Raw genomic sequence first — 19,646 nt, 5'->3', positions numbered from 1 at the left:
AACACACTTCTGCACATTTTAATGCACAATTACTGTTTATTTGCTGAAATTAACATTCTGAAAAAAAAACAGTGGTCTGTGCAAAAGTTATAATTTTATATTTTATGTTTTGTTCATTAAACTAAATTTAACTAAAACAAATAAACAGAAGTAGTGCATTAATTAGCAATTCCAACTAGAAAATCAACAAAACATGTAATTTGATTAGGAGTGTTCAAACTTTTGCATATGATGGTTAAACGTTACAGACAGTTCTTTAACCCGGCTCTTAAAGAGCTTTTACTGTAGTAACTTCATTAACCGTCACCGGGTACAGGCCTATGTTGCGCTATTATTAATTAATCAATTCATTCATTAATTAATTAAATTATTGATTTTTCATTTAGAAATTTGTGAAAAACACTCATTCCAAATCTTGATGGTGACAACACAAAACAAAAAATAAAGAAGAGAACATCACCCTTTCATTATTCATAATTATTATTATTAGATGATAACAGACAAGACACAACATGATTACAAAAGATGGTCCATCTTCATGAAACTGCCCCTTGATCCTGTCGATCCTCGTCTCTGTTCGTGCGTGTTCTCCTGTGATTCCTCAACCATGATACTTAAACTCACAGGGAGGCTTTGTTTAGACAGCCAGTCACATTAGATCAAAACATTTTTCCCCCCACATCAGATATGGAGCTGATGTTTTCCTTGAAGTCCATGCAGCGATCAATCGCCTCCACCCAGAACTTTTCAGTTCCGATTTAGACCAAGTTCAAACACTGACAGAGTCATTTCTGCCTAGGATCACGTGACAATCGCTCAGCTCTACTCTCAAATCTGACCGCCTCAAGGAGAAAAATAAGTTTGATTTGGACCCTTCACTCTGCTGTATCCTGGGCTGCTCTCGGGGTCTAAGTAAATGCACGACAACTGGGCTGTGCTCTAGGGCCTAGCTCACTGAAACTGCTGCAGATTTGGCGTCGTGATGAGCACAGTCCTTCTGAGGATCATGCAATAGTGTCGCACCTTCAGACGTCCTGTGGTCAGCACCCACTGCTTCTGATACACTAGTGAATCCTTGTGCCCTGCAAAACCAACATGCAATACTTTTAATGTCTTCACCTTAACATTGTCATTCAATTCATTTAACAATAAGTAATGAACAAGGTAATTTATTGACAAGTCTTAAAATAGGCTGGGTGCACTCACATTAAGAGCTCATGTAGTTCCCTTTTGATCTTGTTGACAACAGGAGGTCCCTGGTACACCAGCGCTGTGTAGAGTTGAACTAGTGAGGCTCCGGCACGGATCTTATCCAGGGCGTCCTGACCACTGGCTACTCCACCCACTCCAATAATGGGCACCTTCCCTGCAAACAAGCAAAAGCAGTGGCTTACTCTAATTCACTTGAGCCTTTAGCACTATTAGAACTGGACTAGTTTACAGAGGAATTTCAACAATTTTTCAAAATTTCTCCAAAATTCAATTATTGAGATGTAAACAAAGTCATTCAGAGTTGGATATGAAATGCTGCATTCTAGAGAAACTTGCTGAGTCTGAAATGTTCACTGCAGCTGTGATAGGAACAAATACACTGCCTGGTGCCTGAGAAAATGCTACTGATGAGATCATTATAATCCATTCATGGCAGAAAGGTACACGTAGGGCGTTGTAGTACCCCGTAAGAAATCTTATTTTTTCAGATTTCCCACTATTGTATTGTATTACCAACATTACACATAAAACTCACATAAATGTTGTTGATGTGAAGACACATAAATGTTCACTGGTCATTTTGGATGGTAAATAAAAAGGCCATATTTTTGCTGTAGACATTGCAACTCCTGGTTCCTTTCACCACCACTGTTAAGAAGTATGAGTCAGCAAGTTTCTCTACAATTAAGTATTTCACATCAAAACTCTGGTTACATTCCAATGACTGAATTATGCATAAAACATGGGGGGGGGGATCCCCCTTTTAACTAGGTTCTATAGTGTAAGTTGTAAAAGATTTAACCGACCAAACAGACATCAGGGAAAGTTGCTGTGAGATAATAAAATAATTAAGAAAATAATTAGGCTAGTAAACTGGGCTAGCCTTCAGTTCATTCAGATTGCCAAATGCTACCCAATAACACAACTGCACTGCCTTTAAAGTGGTACTTTCATGTATTTCTTTTTTTTTTATTAGCCCTTCACCAAAAACGTAGCTTACAGGGCTATGTTAAAGGTAAAGAAACTGTATCACATCATAATTTCTTTCAGCGCTATATATAAAGTCCACGGTTACCAGGTTTTGTTACATTATTGTAAGATCAGTTCCATCAAAACTACCACTGCTGAGGATGCTCTGCATTAAGCCCATTACAGAAAGTCATTCACTCCAGAATTATTACTGTAAAACTATAGCAGATTCACCTGTATGTGTTGTTTATGTGGGTTTGTCTTTGTTTAAGTTAGACATTTTTTATTGTTATATAATTGTTATTGTGTATATATTGTGTTAGATTTCACATATTTAATGTGGAGTGTTCATTTTGCGTTTTTAATTTAAGCAACTTAAAGTTGCCTTTTAACATCTAGCCAGGGATAAAAAATACAACAGAAAAAATAGCCTTTTTCGTGGCTCATTTGCAGTTCTGTTAATACTGTTTATTAGTGAGCCATGTCCCTGACAGATTCATAATAAATAAACAAATTCATACTTGATTAAAATCATTGATCTCATTCTTATATAACCTCCCTAAGCATGTACTGGTTTTTACCTTTCGTCAAGGTGTACATCTCCCGCACCACGCAAGTGGACAGCTCTTTGAGAGGCTGACCACTGAGCCCCCCAGTCTCATTCTTTTTGGGGTCCTGCAGAGTCTCAGGTCTGGATACCGTGGTGTTGGAGACTATTAAGCCATCCAAGCCAAGCTAACACAGAAGAGCACACTGGTCAACAAAGGCACTGACTCTGTGTCCCAATGGATTTTTCTATCTATACATGCATTTTATCAATATAAATGTATATTTCTCTAACTGACCTCTGTGATGACCTCAGCAATGTCTTGTTTGTCCTGCTGTGAAAGATCAGGAGCAATCTTCACCATCACTGGCGGCCGGTTCGTCCCTTGCAGAGAGTCACGCTCTTTCAGTACCTGTGTGCAAACACACACTACGGGTATAATTCAATAACCTCACAATTTTATTATGGTCAAAGATTAGCAAATATTTAGCAACTTACTTGATTTATATTTTATCGAATACCATTATAATCACTTACAGGTCTGTGCAAAAGTGCACAAGAGCACTTTTTCACTTATTTGATTTTAATCAATATATTTACCATAAAATTACACAAAATATATGTAAACACACTTATATGTTTAAATATAAAAATAAAAAAATAAAAAATAAAAAAATATATGAAAAAAAGCAGATTTAACAAAGTTACACAAAAGCCTTAACAACTAATTATCACACTAGATTTTTCAGTATTTAGGGTGTCAACTCTTTGCTTTCATTACAGCTTCTATTATTTTAGAGAGACTCGCTTTTAGTTTTTCAAAGAAATCTGCAGGATTATTTTTTCACACCTCCAAAGTTCAGTCTAGAAGTTGTACAACCAGTCTTGGTTGTATTTATTGATTCTCACCATGCAAGTAATCACAATTATAAACTTAGACTCATCAATACATAAAACTTTACTCCACGTCTCAGATGTTTCATTTCGGTGTTCTAGTGCAAATTTTCTTTTTTGTCTATTTGCTTTTCTCAGTAATGGCTTCTTGACAGCTACACATCCTTTCAGACTCATAGTGTTGAGTTGTCTTCTCACAGTGGAAGGATGGACAGAAACACCTGTGGATTTTTTTAGATCTGAATCAGAATCTGAGAGTACAGCCTGATTTTTTTCCTCTCTCTCAAAGATGAAAGCTTTAAGTACTGTATATCTGATGGAGACAGTTTTGGTGGTTTATCATGGTGGTCTTGGACTGATAGTACCATTTTCTTTGTTTCTTTTAATCATTTTTCTGAACTCCAGTGCAGTTTTTATCACCTCTTTTCTTTTGACGTTCCCCTTCCCTACGACACCACTGGGAGCAGCTTTTGCTGGGAAGCCACAGCTGTAACCCACTGGTTTTAAGATAGAAAGGATGGAGAATTAAAATAGTAGTAGGTGCACAAAAGTAAAGAATGGAAAAAATTTAATACTGATAGATTTGACATTATACTTGGAGGCTTTTGCATGTGTAAATGTATGTTTCCTGCTTTTTTCTGATACTGATAAATGAATGGCTTAATGGCCTTTTTGACTGAAATTAAATAAATAAATAAAAGCGTGTTTTCTGACACAATGCTGTTAAATCGATTCTAACATTCCCAAAAATCAATGCCTCAAAGTTTGCTTACACCCCTGTACAGTGCAATACTTCACAAAACACCCCTAAGGCACTTCTACATGCCAGACAAAGCAAGTCCAACTACAGCTGTCCAGTTACATCACAAGAAAAAAATGCTGCAAAACACTGAGTGACAGGAAACAAACAAAACAACCGCCAGCTGCTACACCAAGTAATCGGTAGCTGTGTTTTGGTACTCAGTAGCTGGACTCTGCTCTACCTTCTCCAGAAGATGGCGCAGTTCTTCTTTGCCCTGCAAGTTTCGGAGGCCAGGAGTGTTGGGGCTGCTAACATTCACCACCAGGTAATCAGCGAGGGGGCCGAGAGTCCGCACGCCCTCCAGGTAATCAGCCGCCGCGTCAGTGGACAGCTTGTTTTTACCTAGGTTGATGCCAAGAGGTGTGCCTGCTGAGAGAGCACAATAGCGCCATTACAGAGGAGTCGTGTTGAGCTGTAAGCACTACAGAGGCTCATTCAAATGACTGGGAAAAAAGCCCAGAGTGAATGAATAATAACAGGTGTGCAGTAGAGACTGAGGAGAATGCTTGTTTTTCTCAGTGCGCTCCAGAATGATTCTCATTTAACTGGAGAGATGCAGTGAACTGACTGCTTTGTGGCTCCATTCCAAGTCGATGCTCACAGCGTTTACAGCGGATAAACATCCTTGATTGTAATTTCTTCTAACACGAGCCAAGGACAGCTTTTAAGACAGGCGAGGCAGGAGGATGTAAAATGTTCTCAGGTTTACCTCTTGTGAGTTCCGACTGAACACATGCTCTGGCTTTTAATCTGTCCTGAACGGCTAACAGGCCACAGCTGTTGAACCCGTATCTGAAACACATGCACACACACAGCCAGTGTTGTCATTGTCATTAATTTACCATTCGGCAAAGCTCAACATTAGCATAGGAATATACAGACGAAGATAAACGCAGCATAAACCTTGTTTGCGCTTACTGGGTTCATTTCTGTTTCATTGACTATATTCCTCTGAATCTATCTAAGCACATCTTTCGCTAGTAAACATATCCATCTATGAACAGCAGGATGTAATAAATGCAGTCTTTCATCTCTTTCATCTCACATCTGACTCAGCACGACTCACGGGCTGTGTTCTAGCGTGTGTGTTTTCCAGTGTGTTTGTTTTAGTAGCATGTAAGGCTCTGTATGACGTCTTTCTTATCAATGTGAATGTGTGACAGTATTTTGACTGCTGTGAAAGGCTTTGTTCACACTGCAGATAGAAATGGCCCAAATCTGATCTTTTTCTTACTATGTGACACAGATTTGATTTTTTACGTGTAAACACTAAATCTGATGGTTTCAGTTTGGGTTTTTAATGCCACTTTTATAGGTGGCATTAAAATCTGTTACATATCTGTTATCCGGCAATGTGACTTCTGTCTGAACAGCTCTCGTGTGTCAATCCAACTCAGTCTTTATCATAATTTCTTCTTACGTCAACATCATCAAAATGGCTGTTAGTATGTTTATGCTTCACGTCTTTCATTTAGGAGGAGCTAGACAAGCACAGGCAGTGTGAACCACAGATATACATACACAGATGCCGTGTTGGGTTCAGCTAGGCACATCAACAGCAACACAGCTGCCAGACTGCATTCAGTACAAAGAAAGCTACCGTCCAAATTTATACTACTTAAAGAACATAATACTTAGAAAGTGGGACAGGATTACGTAACAGAGAGAACTCAGCGATCGACACTCATGTTTGTGCAATGTTTAAGTACAGATATGACCATGTGTTTGGTGAAGCACAGAGAACTTGGTGGTATTAGCTGTTTTTCCTCTGGTTTAGTATTAAGCATATTTCATTTACTAAGCTTATTTTGTTTAATAATATACACAGATTATTAAATCTATAGATTATTATAGATTAATATAGATTATAGATTAATATAGATTAGTAGATCTATATCTTTACTTGACCCTTTTTAAGAGCATGATCTATTTAGACTGATGTCAGATACAGGTCACATTAACAAAAGAACAACAGCAGGTAAAAGTGGCCCAAATTTGATTTTCTAACCAAATCCGATTTTTTGTTTGGCTGTTTACAATATCTTTTAAATGTGATCTGTATGTGACATCAGTCTGAACAGATCAGCTCCTAAACTGACCCACATGCGCAAAAGAACAGTGGCTCATCCAGAGGTAAACAATCATGACTATGAACGAACGCCAGCCACTCCCAGACGAGACATCATGAAGCTTCATTGACTGACAGCTGGGCTCATCACCCAGAATGTGTTCGAGCTCGCCGTAAAAAGGGCGTGGTCACTTCTTTGATTCATGTCTTCGGATTCTTTAAACTCTGCTTTCAGATCTTTAACTGTTCTTCGACACTGCAGCCTCGCTCTCCTACGGCCGCGCTCGGCCGTTTCTTTCTTTCGCAATCTCTTCAAACACAGAGGGATTCGGATAAGCATCTTCTAATGTTTGTAAGAAAACATCACAACAAATGTTTATGAGGTCTCAGCAGCGCTAAGTTATGATGAATGTCGAGTTGGATTCACGTAAAAGTCGCATGAATTCCGATCTGGCTGTTCAGACTGAGCCGCACAGCCGCAGATCAGATACGTATCGGATGTCAGTACCACATACAAAATTGTCTCAAATCGGAATTGACAATGTCAGATTCAGTGTTTTTTGCTGTTCACACTGACACACAGATGACACATCTGTGTCCCAAATGAAGAAAAAGATCAGATTTGGGCCACTTTTTCCTGCTGCGTGAACAAAGCCTTTCATATGTGGTACTGAAATCCGATACGGATCCAATATGCATTCAATGTGAGTCTATACAGCCAGATTGGAATTCATGCAACATTTATGTCAACCCAACTCTAAATGCGTCATAATTTCGCACTGCTGAGACTGCCAACATTTGGGGTGTACAAACAAAATTAGAAGACTCTTCTAATTGCTCCGTGTTCAAAGAAATTTCGAAAGCAATGACCGAATGTGGCCACAGGAGAACGAAGCTGCAGCGTTAAAGAAATGTTAAGAGTCTGAAAGCCAAGTTTCAAGAAACCAAGGACGCGAACGAAAGAAGTGACCGTGGCCGAATAACTTGGCCTTTTTACAGCGAGCTCGAGTGCATTCTGGGCGATGAGACCAGCTGTCGACCATCGCAACATCTTTTTTAGCTTCTGTGATGCTGGCAAAGATGAAATTGAAATCTGCAGGAGTGACTGTTACTGTTGATTCCTTTTTAATTGTTTACACCTGGATGAGCCACGTGAAGCATTGTTCTTTTGCGCATGTAGGTCAGTTTAGGAGCGTGATCTGTTCAGACTAATGTCGCATATAGGTCACCTTTAAAAGACACTGTGACAGCCTAAGAAAAAAATCAGATTTAGCCACTTGACCTGAGAGACCTGCCTTTATTAATTTAACAAAAACATCCTGTAAGTACAAGTTATTCATTTTTCAGCATCAGATAAAAACAAGAAACATATTTAACAGAGAAATACAGAGAAGCATTAAAGAAATATGATACCAATTTTAAGTACTATTAAAAAGACACTGTTTGCCTTTTATATCTTCCATTGTTTTTAGGGGAGTTCTGGCATATTTTTCCACACCTCCAAAGTCCAGTCATGCTTCTCAAGATCCAATTAATCACAAACACCTTCAATGATGTTGAGATCTGGACTCAGGGGTGGTCAGTCCATTGTTCTGAGAACAGCAGCAGCTTCTTTGTTTGATTAGCAAGTTTTCTTTCTTTTTTTTGTCCATTTCCTTTTCTCAGTAAGGGCTTCTTGACAGCTACACATCCTTTCAGACCCATAGCGCTGAGTTGTCTTCTCACAGTGGAAGGATGGACAGAAACACCTGTGGATGTTTTCAGATCTGAAGCAGCTTGATTTTCTCCTCTCTCTCAGAGATGAAAGCTTTAAGTGCTGTTTATCTGATGGTGACATGACTGGTGGTCTACCAGGTCATGCACAGTTGTTAGGAGTCCCTTTTGCTCTACGTCTTTGAATATTTCTTTTAGAACTCTACTTTTGTAAACTCGCGTTTTACCACTTGGCATCCTTTCATTGACTTCCTTATGCAAGTGGATTGTTTTATATCTAATCTTCTGAAAAATAATACAGGAAAAAAACAGAAACTTCCAAAACTACACTCTTAAAAAAGATGGTTCTTCAAGCGTTCTTTAGTAAAGAAAATGGTTCTGTATAGAACCATGAACACTCAAAGAATCCTTTGCATGAATAAAGGTTTTTTGAAAAGGGTTCTAAATAGCAGCAAAGAGTTCTTCTATTGTTACGATGTCGAGCTTGTATAAATGAAAGAACCTTCTGTGGTACTTTTTCAAAAAGGTTCTATGTATGTCCATCAATCTGAAGAACCATTTCATAATGCAAAGAACCCCTTTATCATGCAAAGGATTCTTCGAGTGTTCATGATTCTATATAGAATGATTTCTTTACTTAAGAACCCTTGAAGAACCCTCATTTCTAAGTCTGTAGAGTTAAAAAATAAAAATAAAAATAAACCTAAGACACAGACAGCCATCCATCCATCAAGTCACCGTGAGCTTTCATCTTTGAGAAAGAGGAGAAAATGAAGCTCTATTCTTGCTTCAGATCTGAAACAAAACACAGGTGTTTCTGTCCGTCTGACCACTGTGAGAAGACAACTTAGCACTACGGATCTGAAAAGATGTGTAGCTGTAAAGAAGCCCTTAATGAGAAAAGCAAACAGAAACAAAACAAAAGAAATCAAACAAAGAAGCTGCTGTTCAACATCTCAACATCACTGAATGTGTTTGTTATTACTTGGATTGTGAGAAGCAGAAAATGCAGCCAACTTCTAAGACTGAACTTAGGAGCTGTGGAAAAACACTCCTGTAGATTTTTGGAAAAACTGAATTAATGTCTCCAAAAAAATAGAAGCTGTAAAAATGTATATTATATTTAGCTGTTGAGGCTTTTCTGTAGTTAAATATATATTCACTGCTTTTTTTCCAGATGCTGAAAAATTATTAACTTTTTAGCCGTTTTTTACCCAAAAGGAAATAAATGAAGGGTGGTCTCCAACTTTTAAATAGTACTGTAAATTAGTAACTACACTGAGAGAGAAAGGTGTTTATAGCGCATGTGAGAGGGCAACTTTCAAATGTTATGCAAGATGCGTATCCAAGAGAGAATTTGCCATTCAAAACCTTTAGCATTCACACAGAGCGCTCATTTACTTCCAAGTGGAGGAAGCCCATATTAAAAAAAAGCCCAGGCAGGACTCGCTTTATTGGCTGATAATGGTATGTAGCGAGAATCAAAGTCACTCACAGTTTTGAATTTTAATACAAGCCATACAGGCTACAGCCATATAGCGATATATTTTGCTATTTATTTTTCGATTGAAGGTGCAGGACATGCCTGCATCAGACATTACTAATTCTGACAGGCCAATTTCTACACAAGCTGTACAACTATTCAAACAGCTCGCATCTCATTTGCATAATATTGTACGCTCATTTGGCTTATGAGTATAGTGGACATAGAGAAAAACACTGATTGCACACATTATCTACCATCATTTCACTACAGCTCTGAGCTTCATCAGACATAAACATGGAATCTATGAGGTAGGCTAACGCCAACACACTACACTATATTCTTCAACTTTATATTCATAGGGTGGTCATAATAAATCTGACAGTCTGTACAGAAACATATTAAACGTATCCAAAACGAACCTTTAGACTAATGTTATAATACAAACAGAGAGAACTAATGAAAAATAAGAAGAGGCAACTAAATAAAAAAAAAAACCACAAAGGCTTAGGCATGGATCTACCCATAGTGCTACAATTTTTTTATTATTTAAGTTTTGTATTGTATTTTAAGAAGTTAGACAATTGTGGAAAACATTCATATCAGTCACTAAAACTAATTATGAAAGTACATATAAAGTTATACTGGATGATTTTTAGCCTCTTAAAATGAGCATCAGTGTCAGCCACACTATTTTCATACTGGTTTGGCTCTAATCACAACAGCTCAACTTGATTTATCTGATTAATAGGGATGCACTATACTTTACAATCAACTTGGCCAATAGCTGCTGTTTTTGGATGATTTTTGTTACCCTTTTCTCTTGACCCAGCGGTTATGTTTCCATCGACTTTCCAAGCAGTAAAAAATGTGCTTAAAAACTTTCTGCTGCTTAGAAGCTGCCTGTTTCCATCAAACTGACTTTTAGCGATAAAAATGCTTTACATCATTTCCTGCAAAACAAACAAATTTTTTTTATTGATAAAAGTTGTATTTGACATGTTACCATCTTTAATTTCCTGTATATGAATGTTTTTGGTTGTTTTCCATTTTTTTATCATTATTACCACTTTTCAACCCTTAGTAGGGAGCTCATGTTTCTCCATTCAAAGCTGTCAGAGAATTTTCTATTTGGAAAAGCTGTAGCCTTTTCTGGACATCTCTCTCACATGACACTACATTAATGCATAAATGCAGCATTTTTCCAGAAATAACAAGTTTCCATATAGAAGTTAAAGGGAATTTTTTTTTATTAATATTCAAAAAAAAATTCTATGAATTTCCATTTCCATAGTTTAGCTCCGCAAACCTTTTTAAAGCATTAAAACATTTCTCACCAAAAAAGATCCTTTGGATTGACTTTTGCTACAGTGTGCAGCAAAATTAACACAAGAAACCCACTAACACATTCCCAATACTTTCTCAATGTAATGAAACATCAGTTGCCTATTTAAATAACATGAATCAAAAAAGTCAAAAGTAAGAGACAACTGGCTATTCAGCGCAATCAGTCATACATAATTAGACTGCGATCTTTTTGTATTGGTGTAGCAGCAGAATTTAAACACAGCATGAGCACTTACCTGCCTTACACTGTTTCCACCCGAAAAATCAACTGAATCGTGGATCAGCCAAAATAAAAAGTATTAAACTGTCCAATTACTGATCATGTGTTCGGAGCAAAAATTTTCCAATTCTGATTGTGCATCCACACTGATTACGTCACCTGGCAGACTGCTTTAAACCAGTGCTTTCCATGCACTTGCAATGCATTAAGGCACTTATTTAAAATTCAGTAGTGGCTTTTTACTCTTTAAACTTTATCCCTTAGATGTTGAGTTTTTACTATCAATTTGCTATACGGCCTACTATTCAAACATAATTAAATTATTACATATTTAATTGCATTATAAGTTACGTGTCATGGTGCATCAACTGCTTTGGGTCTGTTACTGCACATACCTGTTAATGACTGCCTGATCAGCTTCAAGTCTAAACACACGAGGTTTGGGGTTTCCCTCCTGCGGCTTAGGGGTGACCGTGCCCACTTCCACAAAGCCAAATCCCAACCGGTATAGAGCATCCACTGCCTCCCCATGCTTGTCAAAGCCTGCGGCGATCCCAACAGGGTTTCTGAATCTTTGACCCATCACATTCACCTCCTGGTAAAATGAAAGCAGTGGTTCAAACCTGGGCTATTTTACTGCAAAGGAATTACCACACAAAACCTGGACATGCCTTAAGCAGGGCTGACTTTGAGTATGAAACATGACCAAGCTGTATCAAACTGCAGAACACTGAAGGCATGATTGTTAATGCAGGGCCAATTCATGTAAAACCGCAGCCTCTTGACTGCGATTGTGCCTGATAAAAACTGTGCAAAATGTAACTGTATCTTCATTAGATTCTCAGATGTAGAGATGTAGAGCTAAACTGTTAATATCTCTATAACTCCACAATAAAGTAAATCAGAGTTTTCAGTCTTTTTGCCAGTTAGGTATTAGACAGTGTACTCCACTGGCTTTAATACATTTCTACATAATTACATCATTTATAAGTAAAGAGAGTCTTTTAGACTGATTTGATGTAAAATGTGCCATTCTAGATAAACTGACCACAGTGGTGGTGATTGGACCCAGATATCTGAAGCCTCTGAAGTTATAACATTAAATGGTTAAAAATATGCTGTCTGATGCCTGATATATGCTTTTTTTTATTATAGCTTTGAGATTAGGTTTTGACCTAGAACTTATTTTTTCTCAAATATCCATTCATATTAGAGAAGTATACAATGCGCTCCACAAATATCGGCACCTGTGGAAAACACGAGCAAAGTGGGCTGTTAAGAACATTCTTACAATAAAATAGCTAAACAGTTGAAAATGCCAATATCCACCATCAGAGCAATAATTAAGAAGTTTAAAGCAATTGGAGATGTTAGGAATCTTCCTGGAACAGGACACATGTCTACACTATAATAGTCCCCATAGAACACTTATTTTGGATTGACCACTGTTTTAACATTATCATTTGACATTACATATTAGGACAAATGTAAATTCACTGACCACTTTGGATTGTAAATAAAATGGCTATATTGGCATTATAGACATTGTGAGCCCTGGTTCCTGTCGCCATCAGTGTACAAAAATATGGTAAGTTTCTCTAACCATTTCACACCAAACCACTCTCAATGATTTTGAAAAATCTGTGGAATTTCTTTTTAAAGTAATAAACATTTTCAATTTCCGAGCATGAAAATATGATCACATTACATTTATATTCCAAATACACCAAATTTTGACAGGAACAGAAAGTCCACAAAAAGATGTAAATGGAGATACACATGAATGTTCTGCTAACTGACCAGTGAGGCAGGGTCCTGGTAGCGGTTTCTGGGCACCAGGCCGAGACTGAGGAGCCGCACAGCCATCACATGAGCTGTTTCTGCTCCTATCAGCTTCTGCAGGACAGGCATGAGGGCGCTAGCATAGAACCGTTCATCTCCAGACACAGTGAGGTAACCCAGGAACACAGCACTGCCACATCCCAAAATCTTTACTGCGTCCTTCAGCCGCTCCTGTGTGAAGAAGACTCTGTTTAGAGGATGTACAGCAAACTTTCTATGGCCACTTTAGTATCAAAGGTCCAGTTAATACATATTAGCATCCATCTCAATTGATCTGATCACAAACGGACAGCAAGACGTAAAACTTTTTATTGGGGATGTAAAAAATACAATTTATCATAAAGTATTGAATTGTAGCATAATGTTAGGGGTGGCCAACATGGCAAAAATATCATCTGATACATACAATGAACCAGTACTGCCACATTTTAAAAAAGCCATCAAAAACTCTGGGTACGAAAATGTATTAAACTGGGTAAACTTTGATAGAGTTCTTGTATTTATTTGCTTCTGACTCTGTCGTTGTGTAACACTGATGAATTGATTGAAATGTTTGCTGCCTTGTTTTATCTCACTTTTGCACTTTGCACTTGAGCACCTATGCCTGGTAAATAAAGAAAAAGTTTTGATGGCTCAGCTTTCAAAACCTTTTTCATTTTGTGGCTATTTTGGCTCCTTTTTGGTGTCATTTGGTTACTTCTACTATATGTAGTTTTGTGTTTTGACTTACATATCCAAGATTTGATAGTAGTTACAGATTTTAAGGCGCAGTCTGAAGATCTTTATTTTTATAATAATTCAATATTTCACATATAGTGCTGCTCTAAATTCAATTAAATAGGACTAATTTTACTTTATCATGAAACATGCAGTTGGTCAGTGTTCTTTAAGTACTGACAATTATCAACAATATATTCAGAAAAGTACATTGTTATCACGATAACAATGAAATATTGTCATATTGCCAACCTCTACGTAATGTACTGTACTGTTGTATCATGACTTGCGTGGGGCTAACATATTAGCTTGTGGCTTGAGCATTAGATCGGGGTTCTATAAAGAACAGTGTTTGTTTCAAATACTTTAATAATGCTGAATACACTGTAGTCAACCAACCACTTCAGGGTGAACTTCTTTAGTTTGCTGCTGGCTAAAAATACTAGAAGCCAAGTCACCTAAAGCTTTTTAATAAATACATCCCCAAAACTCCCCTCAACCTGCTCAAACGACATCCAGGTCCTCATTAAGGTCAGGCAGACTTTAAACAACACACTTGAACTAAACATTATGTAGCTAAACACTGGGGGGCAGTCATTTCAGACAACGCCGCTGTGCCGAATCACAACTTCCCCTCACATGCATGCACGATTTGTGATTTCTGTTTCTATTCTTAAACATATATCTTCAGTTCAAAAACTCAAGATTAACAGGTATTTATCATAAAGAAACAACAGAAAGTGGCTGCCCACATAGTTTGGATAATTTGAACTGAATTCATTTTTATAGTTCATGGTAAGACATACTACACCCAAACAGAAGACAGGATATGCTGGAGAATCACTATCCATATGGTCGCCAGGAGTCAGAATTGACTTGACATCCCCTTAATAATAATTATCATTATTGCAAGTAAACAGAAACTTCCTATATAAGTTCATGTCTTCTGTAACTCAGGGGCTCCTCTTGGCAGGGCGCACTGAATAAAAAGTTAATTCAACTGCATAAGTTTTGTTTTGGCTCATTTTGAGGGGGTTAAATGTTTTCAAGTCACCGCAAATGTTAGTCCAAACCTTTCTACCTTTTAATAGCTTACTGTCATAACAAGCAGCAAAACCTTGATTTGGTCATTCTGAGCCTCCGGATTAATTCAGAATGACCGCCTTTCAGCCACGGCCATGACTGATTTTTATCCATTTCAAAGGCGTTCATTCAACAGATTGTGATTATAGTCTCAAGTGTAGTCTGAAACCCCTGCACATCTAAACTGATATAATTTACTTATTAAATCTTATTCTCAGAAGTCCATAGTTCACAAGTCCATTTTAGTGCTCTCAGCTAAACAGTTTCAGGCTGACAGACTGTCTACTCCACTGAATCCAGAGATACTGCACCAAATGAAATCTCTGTAGAGATCATAAATCTAGATTGTACAAAACCGGGAAACAGGACATTTATAATTTGGGTGTCAAAACTGGGGATGCACGATGACATCAGTATTATATCAGGATTTCCCCATAATGCTAATCCAGGTAGATAAAGTCCCAAATTTTAAAGTTGAAAGACGTTTATGTATGAGCTTCAGCAGACATGTACATAAAAATACCGGTGCATTTCTTGCCAAAACTACTGGCACCTTTGATTGAGGAGTGCAGGCTTCTAAGGCTACGTTCACATTACCAGGTTGAAGTGGCACAAATCCAATTTTCTGGCCTAATGTGACTCAGATCTGATGTTTTCAGAGCTGTGTGGACACACAAATCTGATCTTTTCAAATCAGACCTAAGTCAATTTCATATGTGGTCCTAGATCGGATACATATCCCATTCGTGGCCATGCGGCCCTAACGTGATGCTCAGATCGGAGTTCAGCTGCTTTTTTCCACTGTGCATGCGCCATTATTCAGCGTTACCATGGCAGCAGCGCCGAATAGAAGTTAAAGCCTGTAAACGATGGAAAAGCAACATATTTCACCTTTTTCACCTTCGTCTCGCTCTAATAATGAAGCTGAGAGCTGATCAGAGTCAATTATCTTCGCAGCGAAGGCTCGTTCTGCTCGTTAGTCTGTTTGCTGATGATTCACGTGACGTTACTGAGTAGGATGTGCGCATGCGGGTCATTTCAGGACGCCGGTTCGTTCACATTAATTACAGATTTGAATCACTTACCTAAACGAGAGTGAACCATCGTGTCAGAGAGATCGGATTTGAGCAAAAAATCGGATTTGAGAAATGAGGCTTGTAGTGTGAACTTAGCTCAAAAAAAAATATGTTTGCAAACAGCTTTCGCATTTGAGCACTGGAGAAGACAGAGGGGCCTGTCTGGGGGTCCTGATCAATGACTGACTGTGGATAATGTGCCTGCGGGCTGGGCAGAATGAGAGTGGAGCACTGATTAGTTAGTTAGCTGAGGCATTAAGGTCATGCGCAGTCTTCCTCTGAGGAAATCCTTCAGTTGTATAACGTTACCTCAAAAACATACATTTGTGCAAAAGCCGAAGGAAAAACGTGGTTTATACATGAGGAACAAACTGGTAAACGAGTAACAAACATAGAGAAAAGGTCTAAATTCTGGATGTGAGAAGTAAAACTTCAGCTGGACTCAGCATTTCAGTCTGCCATGTGAGAGAAACACACAGCAAACGGATCAGGTGTTAAAAGCACTGCGGCTAAACCGTTACAACTGAGGCACGTTTTTGCTACAGCGGAATGAGTTTTTATTATTTTAGCGTTAATGAAAAAACGTCGGGCAAATAAGTCATCGAAGAAATATTCAGCACTTCTTAAAAGTTACCTTCAGCTGCGCCGCCATGCTCACTCACGCTGTAAACACTGGAAACGCTTCCCGCGAGTCTCACTTCCTCTACGAGTTCTCGCGATACTGAGAGTGCTAGATTTGCTGATGTACAAATCATTATCACAGCGAAACTCTTTGAGCGAATGACTTGTACATCTTCAGATTTGTGTGTATTGTCATTTTTTAATAATTACTATGCTACTTTTACATATGTATGACATATATTACAGCGTGTTAGAGTATGACGTGACCTCTTTTTTAAGAAAAGTAATAAAAATACCAATTTTACTATAGATATTTGGGAGTCTTGGTGTCAGCCTTCCTTATTTTCTCACCCGCTAGGCCTGCTAGGCATGGTTCACAGATTTGAATTTCTACTTGACAGTTGGCCACTGAACCTGTCAAAAATGGCTACATTTTCATTCATGTTGTATTACTTTATTTGGTCAAAAATTCAAAATTATTGTCCCTAGCCTTCCGTTGCTACAGCTGACACCAAGCAACCTAGAAATGAAACTTTAAGGTAAGTCAAGACTTTGCATGTAGTTTGAGTGTCTGCTGTTATTTTCCTAATGAAGTTAGCTCACATTCACTGTTTTCACAAAGCATTGCCAAATTTGCCTAAGATGGACAGAGACTGCCTGTTTTCCAGTCTCTGTAATCTTCCCTGGAAGTGAAGTTTACTTTTCAACTCTTCCACCATGGCTTTCTTAAGGCAGATGTGCATTTATTGCTGGATTTTAGGGGCTTTTCTTTCGCTTTTATCTGCTGAATCCTGTGACAATGACACTGAGGGCCAAATATATGATTACAGAGATAGGGCCAAATGCGTTGTTGGGGACGTGTGCTATGAATTTGCTGAAGAGCCGAAGACTTGGGCCCAGGCAAGAAAAGCATGTGAGAGTCGTCGAAGAGGGCAACTTCTTACATTTATAGACTGCAAAATTAAGGCGTTTTTACTGAATCTGATCGCAGATGTTGAGACTACATCTAAAGGCTGGTGGGTCGGTGAGGGTTTGATGGGACTGTACAATAATAATCTTCTTGGTGGTGAGTAGAAAAGAATACTGTAAATACTGTAAGATTGGAAAATTGGTAGAGAAGAGAATTGCTGTTCTTTTCTGCTACCAAGTTCATAACAATAATAATAATGTAACACTATCACTGTAAAGTCAGTAGGGAACTTTTTTTGTTGTACCCATTTCTCTAAAAAGTCACCTAAGCCTGGGATTTTAAAGGGTTAATGATTAAATGATTAGGGTTAGCTTCTTGGCTTGGTCTAATGTCTTGAATAGGGATATCTTGATTAACCAATTAATGTCCATATATAAAATGTCAAGTTTCATTTGATTCTCTAAATTGCCTGAGAACAAATCTAAAGTAAGTTTTTTTTATACTTAATTTATCATATTAAAGGGGAAACCGATTTTTCTAAATTTCAGTCAAATAAAGTCATTAAGTTGTTTGTTGTGAAAAGTCAGAATTGTTCACAGTGGTGGTGATAGTAACCAGACATCTACAGAGTTTTATGCTCCAAAAAATTACCTCACAGAAAGTTACATGAAATAGCTATACCGTACACTGCCTGATGCCTGAGGTTGGAGATAGTGATCACTTTCAGAGAAACACATAAAACTTTTAAAATTTTTAATAAAAAATTTTATTTTTTAAATAAATACATTTAAAAAGATAAAATAAAAAAAAATAAATACATGACCGCGACCCTATCTGGACTAAGCGGTTAACGATGATGATGAATAAATACATGCAAAGAGTTTTACAGCAAAGTATTACTTAAATACAGCTTTATTTTTCAGATTTACCACTGTTATACCATTACCAACATATAAAAACTCAGAACACAGGTGTGGGTTCAATGGTCATTTTTGACAGCAAATAAAATGGCTATATTTGCATTGTAGATATTGTGACTTCTGGTTCCTATCTCCACCACTTTAAATAAATCTGAGTCAGTAAGTTTTGCAACAGTAAACCATTTCACATTAAAAGTCTCTAAACTACATCGCCACGATTGAATTTTTGAAAAATTGGTGGAATTCCCCCTTAAATTCTAACCTTTGGTTTGCGTGGGTCTACTTTGTACAAAGCAATAGAAAATTCAAATTTGGGTGCGAGTAAGATAAATAAATAAATAAATGAGTACTGTCATATGTTAGTTCAAGGTATAACTAGACAAATTGTCATTGTTTTAGACCAAGATTTCTTTCTTATTCTACATGGACAGGAATGGGTTAATCATGTACTACACACTGTCAGGATGACAAATTGCTGATAATTTTAAAGGTTTTAATTCTGACCACATGTAAGACCCTCTGTTTATTTTAACACTGCCACAGTAACTGTGTTGCACAGGTGTAGAAAACCCTCAGTGAAGGCTGAATGCAAATATGTAGCGAACATTTGTTTTCTGCATGTAATCATGTTTTGAATATGTGTTATGATAAATGCACAGGCTCATCGTCTTTTAAAACCGAGGGCAGCAGTGAGGAGGATAGTGTTAACCCACTTCTTTGCACCTATTTGATCCTGGAACCTTTTCAGCTGGTGACCACACCCAACTGTGATTTGACCTTTGGTTACCTGTGCACGCTAGGTAAAGAAAAAAAGCCTTACATCATACCTTGTATTTTGAGTCAGTACAGCAAATATAACACAGATATATAACTCTATAAATTAAAACAAAGATTTATGATTCTTTACTCTTACAGATTTTGAAGTACAAACAAATTTTTCTGGAAGTTCTAGAAACCGGAGGAGCGCAGGGGAGGATCAACAAAGTGAGTCAACATGATACAACAGCAGAAGATTATAGGCCATACATTTTACATACAAGCACTTTTATCTCACTCTTTCTCTCTCTACAGTAAGCGATCTCTTAAATGATATGGCTTCTGCAATACTCGACATAAATAATCTTCTTGCAGTAAGTGAGATGTTTCTTTTCTTGCATAGCGTGATGGATTAGACAATTGCTGGTACTCTTTTTAACATCATGGTGTATTTTTCAGATTGCTC

The 19,646-nt window shown here is 37.7% G+C and overlaps 1 protein-coding gene across 1 annotated transcript; it reads right to left on the bottom strand.

Moving 5' to 3' along the window:
- Positions 1-462: 462 nt before the first annotated feature.
- Positions 463-16,665, bottom strand: dhodh (dihydroorotate dehydrogenase). Its single transcript, XM_036586581.1, has 9 exons — positions 16,608-16,665; positions 13,056-13,268; positions 11,651-11,850; positions 5,134-5,216; positions 4,606-4,793; positions 3,027-3,140; positions 2,763-2,916; positions 1,207-1,366; positions 463-1,082 (listed from the first exon to the last, which is right to left on the bottom strand). The coding sequence occupies exons 1-9, from the start codon at positions 16,623-16,625 to the stop codon at positions 947-949; spliced, it is 1,266 nt and encodes a 421-aa protein (XP_036442474.1). The 5' UTR covers positions 16,626-16,665; the 3' UTR covers positions 463-946.
- Positions 16,666-19,646: the final 2,981 nt, after the last annotated feature.

Source organism: Colossoma macropomum, unplaced genomic scaffold (assembly GCF_904425465.1).
Source record: "Colossoma macropomum unplaced genomic scaffold, Colossoma_macropomum, whole genome shotgun sequence".
In the NCBI taxonomy this organism is placed as follows: Eukaryota; Metazoa; Chordata; class Actinopteri; order Characiformes; family Serrasalmidae; genus Colossoma; species Colossoma macropomum.
This window is presented reverse-complemented; position numbering and strand designations above follow the sequence as displayed.